Here is a 7,578-nt window from a genome sequence, read left to right as displayed (position 1 = left end):
ATACGTTGGCTGGGGCTTTTCCTGTTTTTAATTCAACTGTATTTAGAGGACCTCATTTTGCCTTATGTTTCCAGAACAGGTCCCTGGAAAAATCTGAAATACTCTGTCTAGAGCGGCAAATCCCAATGTCAGTACAAGAGATCTGGGTAGAGCAATGCCTCACACCATCACTCCTGACAACCGCGCTGCCTCAACAGAGGCATTTTCAAGAATGACACAAAGAAAATAGAGGGCTTCCAAGGGAGGACCACAAAGCTGAGAAGGCTCAGGGACAACCTCAACACAGTTTCCAGTATTGAAAGGGCAGCTACAAAGAGGATAAAGGCTCCCTATTCACGAGACACCACATGGAGAGGAAAGGAGGCAGTGAGGTCAAGTTTCAATAGGGGATGTTTAATCTTGATAAATGAAGTAAGTTCTTCACAGCAAGAACAACCAGTTGCTGAAAGAAAGCCTCCAGCAATGTGGTAGATTGCTCATCACTGGAGGTTTTCATGACATGATATCTAGATAGAATCTCACCCAGGCTCCCTTTCCCATGGAAGGTTGTACCAGATGATTTTTCAAGGTCTCTTCCAACCCGAGCTGCTGTGTGACCCTATAGAAAGGAGCGCCTCCAAGTGAATCTTGGCTGTTAACTTCAGCCCATAATCTGAAATCCATCTTGGCATTTTGCATTTAGAAAGATGAAGAGCCTTAAGGATGCTGATCCATTTTCCCCTTCTTTCAGCTTTCTCTAGCTTTGATTCAATTTGTGCCGAATTCATGGATGATCTTGTTTGTCGTAAGGCTTCTGTCATATCCCTATTTTGGCCAGTGATATTTTCTGTGAAGATGTTGACTGATTGGAAACATTTCGGAAGAAAAAATAATCTGCATACTAAATAATTAGAAATCATCTATAGAGATAGAATTTCTCTAGAAAGAAAAGAGGCATTTCCTTCCAGGTGGCAGCTGGAAAAGGGCTGTTGAGTTTTTGTAAATATGATTAGTTGACATCTTCAGGAAATGGGTGTAGCCAAAGATCTCACCACAAAACAAAATGCTTATCACTCATTAGTGTCACTATAAAGTCTGCAGCAATGACTATTACAGCAATTCTAAGGTGCTTGGAACATTTGATCTAGGTTTCCAGTGTACAGAATTCAGATGGTCTGAGTCTGCCTTGCAAAGTTCTTATTCTAACCATATTTCATTTGTCTTCAGGCTTTGCAGTACAAGTCATACTTCAACTTTTTCCCAAGTTTCGTTCCTGCTATATGTTCTTCAAATGCTCTGTCCATTTTCTCATTCTGATCTTCAGTGAAAAGATTCTTCCAGTCACTTACACCACCTTCGAAGAAGCAGGAACAAACTCTTGAAAACCAAGAAATATCTTTCTTTTTTTTTTAATAGAGGTGTCATTTTTATTGCATTGTGTACTAAATCGTGTTGATCCATTTTCCAGATTAAACATTTTTCTATACCGATGCAATTTTGTGCAATCAGTGAAGTTATATAGATATGTGAATCATCTTCTCCTACAATGTAAAAGAACAAACTCCTCTTTACGTGACTTTTTCAAAAAACAGCCTAAAATCCTGTTTGACTCCATCTCTGTCCTCTAGACAGCTATGACTGGCAAAGGAGAAGATCATGAAGAATCAATTAAGAATCATCTGCCAGGAGGCGGAGCTGACTTTCTGCTCCTTCAGCAGCTTCAGGTTTATGTAGTCATTTCTTTAATGTAAAATGCAGAAATAGATTCTGACAACCAGATTCCCTTCTCATGTCCATGTCCCCCACACTACACTGCAAAGGTTACTCCCTTCCCTCTCTTGTGTGTCCTCCTGGATTCTTGCTAGCTTGGCTTACTTCTAATGTGTAAGAGTGATCAGGAATTTGGCAGTGCCCATCTCAGAAGATTCCCATACTCTCCTACAAAGTGTGGTCACTCCACTCAGGCTGAGTTTGGCCCAGTGCTGCCAGCTCCAAAGGCTGGGCACTTGGTGATCCAGGCACAGAGGTGGAGAGGAATTCAGACACATGACAGGTCCTCCTTCCTGCCAGCCATCTGTGAGCAGCCAGAAGTGGCTCTGCTGTGAGAGCCTTGCTGTGCATCTTCCTCACCAGTTCTCCCTGGATAGTCTTCTCAAGCAAAGCAGTGATCCCCTGCTTGACACTACCTTACAATTCTAATGGGAGTTCAGGAGAAAGAATCAGACAATGGCCCAAGCCCTTGAGAGTGGCACATTTCTACCTCTGAGCCCCTTGGAGCTTCCTACCTTTGCGAAAGAGAACATTGCCAAGTGACCCATGGGTCTTGTCTGAGTTTTTCTTCATGGACTGGAAGCTGCTCCTCTCTACCACCAGCTGGAGCTGTTCCTCAGTCAGAGGAATTCCAAAGAATGTAGCTATGTTTTTCACACTCAGGGCCGGATTCTGGAAAGAGGAAGGTAACATATGGCATGACTTTCAAACAAATGACTCTGCTTTCCAAGGTGTTTGCACTTCCCTATATCTCTCTGCTGGCTGCATACATAGGGTATTCACAGAGTTCACCAGGACTAGAGTGGGTCATAATGTTTCTCTTCTACACAATTATTTTGGAGGAGATACAAGCTGCCTTCCCGTAGATTACAAAATATTATATATGATTTACAGTTGTGTAAAATGTACACCGCTGAAAACACAAGAGCTCCTTTCCAAAGACTGATTATTGTTGATTTAGATTTACAATTATACGGGCTTATACTACAGAATTCACAGAATGACCGGGTTTGAAGACACGTTAGAGATCATCGAGTCCAACCCATGCTCTAACACCTCAACTAAACCATGTTATTGAATGCCATATCGAGTCTTACAGATAAATAAAAAACAAGAATCGTTTTCACAAGCAAAATTTTAAGAAGGCCTTTATGTTTGAATTTCACCACTTCTTCCCTTAAAACAGATTCTTAAAAGAAGAATCTGTCTCATACACCTTGGATGCCCTGCATTCGTATGAGGGTATATTATTTAAAAAAAAAAAAAAAGTCCCTTCAAGTATACAGTATTTGTAAATATTGAAAACCTTACCTCTTTTACCTCTTCATAAGTTATTGTCATAATATTTTCTTTGTCAGCATATTTGTTCCATTCAGAGAGGTATTCAAAATAGCATCCCCAGGCCACTAAATAAAGCAAAAGGATCCAAAGATGAAGAATAAATTTAGATTATGCAAGTTTTGCTCATTAAGTTGTGTCAGCCAAGGGCTTTATTAATCAGATTTATGACAAAGTTGACACCCTTCTGTGGGAATTATCAGTTGTGCTCCAGTCTTAGGTATATGATACCGTTTGGAATTCAGAAAAAAAAACTTGTTGGCATTTTAAGACAACTTTGAGTGCACAAAAAAAGCTATCATCTTGCTGACCATCTTGTAAGATTCGCTTAATCCAGTCTAAAACCTTGTTGAACACCCCTTTCTGCTGACCATGTGCTACCTAAAACTCATAACTTTAAAGTAGTGCTATTACATTTTTAAATTCATTAGAATTCGTCCCCTTTTTAGTGCACTAGGCTTAGTCCTAATAATTCCTTTCATCCAATTTGGCTTAGAGATGATTATAAAGTTCCATGGACAGAACATGATGGACATAGGAGAGCAGGGGGTAGAGGGGACCCAAGATAGAGATAAGGAAGAACTGCCTCTTCCAGGAAAAATACCAGTTTGTACAAATTACAAAAGCCTGTGGAAGTAAAGTTTTGACAAATATTTATCCTCAAGCAGTAAGGCAAGCATGGAAAATTTCAGAATTCTAACACTCTGTCTTTAATCTCTGGTTTGTACTTAAAACTAAAAATTCCTAGAGAAGCTGATTTACCAAAGAAAAAAGGTTTTTACACAACAAGAAATCATTGGACAATTGAAACAGACAAAAAAAAAATACTGTACTTTTCTTTGTCATGAAATCTGTGAAGAAATCATCCCAGGTCTCATAGGAGGGAAGAGTAGGCAGGCCATTGCAAAAGTGGTAGAAAGATGTAGCAACATCTTTTGGATTACGAATCAGTAACAATATCTAGAAAAAAATTGTACTACTATTTATTAGGGAAAGACATAGCAGACTACAGCATAAAAAAAGAAATAACAATAATATACTTTATAACTGCAGTTGGGGATTTCTAATACCTTGTGTGCTCCTTGCAGAAGTAGCAATTTCATTCCCAATTCAGAAGATGCAGTATTTAAATTTGCTTTGGTACCATGAGAAGATGGTTTCCTATAATTATTATCTTTTACAGATTACCCAAATTATTTATGCATAATCTGTTTTGCTCAATACAAGCATAGCTCATCATTTAAGTGGCAGGGAAAATTCACAAAAATATAAATTCTCATGGAAATTTGACACATTGAAGCCCTCACTTGCAACAATGCCATAAAATTCCTCCCACAGGAAATCCCATCAAAATCCATTTTTCCTCTGGAGGATTTGTTCAAGCCCTTCAACCCTCTTGTGGAAACTGTCACAAAGGAGCCAATAAGGGCAAACTGTGGTTAAGTGAGGTGAATGGCAGTTCTTAAATATGTAGAGCCTTAAAGATGTAGAAATGGTGAGGCTAAACACTTGTGTAAAAAAGCGTGATTCTGAAAATTGGTAAGAAAGCACTACATTGGCTCCTTAAAAAATTAATCCATTCAATTTTTTGCTTTAATACATTAAAATCAGCACTCACCTTGGCATAGTTTTGGAAGATAGATTTGGGAAGATTTTCAGGACGGAGATGAGTAACCATAAATCTTGGAGAAGGTAATTTGGTCATTCGCTTGAAGAATTGGAAGGGGGAAAGTGGACAGTTAGTACAAGTATTCTTTTCATTGAACTGTGCTAAAATGTGGCCTTGGTGAACTTATCTACAGTTATTAGCTGACTGAAGTGGGGTTTTTTTGTTTTTGTAGTGAGTGTTTTCCTGGGATATTAGTGGGCTGCTCTGAGTAGCTCTAATCTTCAAAAGCCTATGAACAATTGGAAAAAGGACTATCCATTGCTAGTTCTCTTCAGTGATAATTCTCTTCAGGTCTGGTAGACAAGGGATCAAATCTAGAGGTGGGGTACAGATTAGCTGTCTCTGTGATATCTGAAGCTCCTCAATGACTGAGAGAGGGGAGGAGGAGGAAGAGCTAGTAAAAGAGACAAATGCTAATAATACATGATTTGACACTTCATGAAGCTCTTCTTAAATACAAAAGATGCTATATTGAATTTCTGAACTTCTTATGTATCTCATGGGTATGTCCTCCTCTCAGTCCCAATGAAGTGTCTCTTTATTTGTATGTGTTCAGTATTAGATAATCCAGCGTAAATTAATCCTGACCAGATGCCACATAAAGAGGAGTGGTAAAGTTCTTATCAAACAATAGAATAGATCATACTTCATATATTCAGTATTTGAAGCACATAATGTTGATCATTTCCATACATAATCTCTTCCCACCTCATATTTCTCAGCATCTCCAACCTCGAGGTAGGGGAATTCTTCTGGTTCTTCAGCATTTACACTGCTTTCACTACCAGGTGTTTTCTTTTGAGATATGGCTATCAGATCAGTTAAGATTTGACTTAGCCAGTTTGTGCCTGAAAGAAGAAAAATACAGTAAAATGTTTAGAATGGACAGAAATGGATTTACCAGGGAAGTCAAGAGGTGCTAGTACTACCAGGTGAGTTACCTGCTCTCCTTTCATGTCATACAATCACAGCTGACTGTCTGGTCAACCACCACCCAGGATCCTACCTTTGCTCCTCATAAGGACATATTTCTCCAACTTGAACACTTCAGTACCTTAAATTAACTTGTATACTGTAAACTGACTAATCAGGGAGAAGAACCACTGGGATTCAACTAGGAAAACCTGCCTTAATGTAATAAATTTCATTGTGGCACATATAAGGGAGACTGGGGTAGTGAACCTGTACTCAAAAACCTAATGTATTAAGTGTTTTCTGGTGTGCTGTATTATCTTTGGAAGAAAGATGGGTCACAGTACTTCAAGACAGGAGCAGAACTAGATCAATAAATTGTACACTCATTTTTCTTAACAATAGGAAAAACCCTCTGAAGTGACATTTTCTAGACACATTTAGTATCTTTTTCTTCAAAAGATAACAAAAAGCATAGATCTCCTATCTCTAATTAACCATTTCCTGACTTCTGGACACTGGGTGCCTACATCTTTCTCACTGTAGTCTTAGCTAGTGCAATCCAGCGCATAACATTTCTTCAAAAAGAAAATACAATGACAAAGCAAAAACTTTACAATCCTCTCAGCTGTGACTATCCACTGTAAAGCAGTGTGAACCAATTGCTGTAAGAGAGAAACAGCAAGATTAAAGTGTATCTGAGGCACAGCTAATCCAAACCTTTGGCTTTCATGTGGACCAGTGCTTTGAGGTAGATTGAGGAAATACGTAGGGTAAACTTGCAACCCTAAGAAAGATGTCCTCTTGATTTTCCTTAAAGAATACTTAAAAAACAATGTAATCACTTCAAAGACTACAAAAATATTTTTGATAGCTGTATCCTAACACCTATGTGAAATAAACTAAAGAATATTGAATATACCATTTGAAGGTACCAAGGGTTCCATTGTAAAAATATAAAACTCTTAACTGAGTAGATCGTGGAATATCAGGCGATATAGTTACCTCTGGTGTAAAAAACTGTGTTTTGATTCTCTCCAATTTGTGCATTTAACTTCATGACTATAAAAAGTAAAAATGATAAAAACCATTTGATGCTATTGAAAAGAAAATCAGAATTTTTTTCACAGTCTTTTGGAAAATTTCCTATGTCAAATATTCGTAAACAATTTATGGTGCTTTTTGCAAATGAAATCAGTTTTACAAAATTTGGTGAACATTCTAAATACAATTATTTAGCATAATATCATATTTTGTATCATATAATATATATTTCATATATTTAGTACAAACCTTATTACTTGCTATTACAGGAACTTGTTTATAAAAAGAATTAAAATATATTCACCGGATTTAGGGTATCCTGCCAAAATTACATCATCTCTTCTGGCTTCAAAGGACTCCAAGGCTTTGAAAATTTCAGGACTGCAAACAGTGGTAGGGTAAAGAATTCCCTTGTAAGAAAAGAGCAGTTCATCAGGATGCATGGAGTTGGCAGCTGCTATTGCCTTATCTACCATATCAATAAATGTTTTCCTGGACTTCTCCATTCTTCTTCTCTCTCCCACACACAGGCTCTGTCACAGAATGAACTGCTGTGTAGAAGGAGAAACCCACAGATTTTCCTTTAATAGGTGCTTGATTTGTTCTCTTTTTTTTTCTTGACCCTATGAACAATACCTTACCTCTTTCTGAACCTGTAAAGATATATACAGCTACAGTCAAAGACCTTTGAAATCAATAGAAGTTGAACATAAACTAAAAAGATGGGCGGACAAATGCAATTGCGTTCAAGGATAAAGGGGTTATATAATTTCTAACCATCATGCGAAAAAGTCTGTGATTACAACACAGAGTTTATAAACAGAATAGAACAAAACAGAATTACATGAATTACAGATTAGAATTGA

At 37.8% G+C, this 7,578-nt stretch overlaps 1 protein-coding gene across 1 annotated transcript; it reads right to left on the bottom strand.

Moving 5' to 3' along the window:
- On the bottom strand, positions 1-7,354 carry LOC102066658 (sulfotransferase 6B1). Its single transcript, XM_074537416.1, has 7 exons — positions 7,017-7,354; positions 5,465-5,604; positions 4,706-4,795; positions 3,921-4,047; positions 3,061-3,155; positions 2,265-2,421; positions 1-1,333 (listed from the first exon to the last, which is right to left on the bottom strand). Exons 1-7 carry the CDS (start codon positions 7,216-7,218, stop codon positions 1,203-1,205), a joined length of 942 nt encoding a protein of 313 aa, XP_074393517.1. The 5' UTR covers positions 7,219-7,354; the 3' UTR covers positions 1-1,202.
- Positions 7,355-7,578: the final 224 nt, after the last annotated feature.

The sequence above is a fragment of the Zonotrichia albicollis genome, chromosome 3 (assembly GCF_047830755.1).
Source record: "Zonotrichia albicollis isolate bZonAlb1 chromosome 3, bZonAlb1.hap1, whole genome shotgun sequence".
Classification (NCBI taxonomy): domain Eukaryota; kingdom Metazoa; phylum Chordata; class Aves; order Passeriformes; family Passerellidae; genus Zonotrichia; species Zonotrichia albicollis.
This window is presented reverse-complemented; position numbering and strand designations above follow the sequence as displayed.

Bases quoted from the DNA above. Each gene is read 5' to 3' on its own strand.
- LOC102066658 (XM_074537416.1), bottom strand. From the start codon at position 7,218: ATGGAGAAGTCCAGGAAAACATTTATTGATATGGTAGATAAGGCAATA. The intron at 4,048-4,705 runs GTGAGTGCTGAT...ATTTTTTTCTAG, and splicing joins TCTTCCAAAACTATGCCAAG to ATATTGTTACTGATTCGTAA. The intron at 3,156-3,920 runs GTACAGTATTTT...TGCTTTATTTAG, and splicing joins AGATTTCATGACAAAGAAAA to TGGCCTGGGGATGCTATTTT.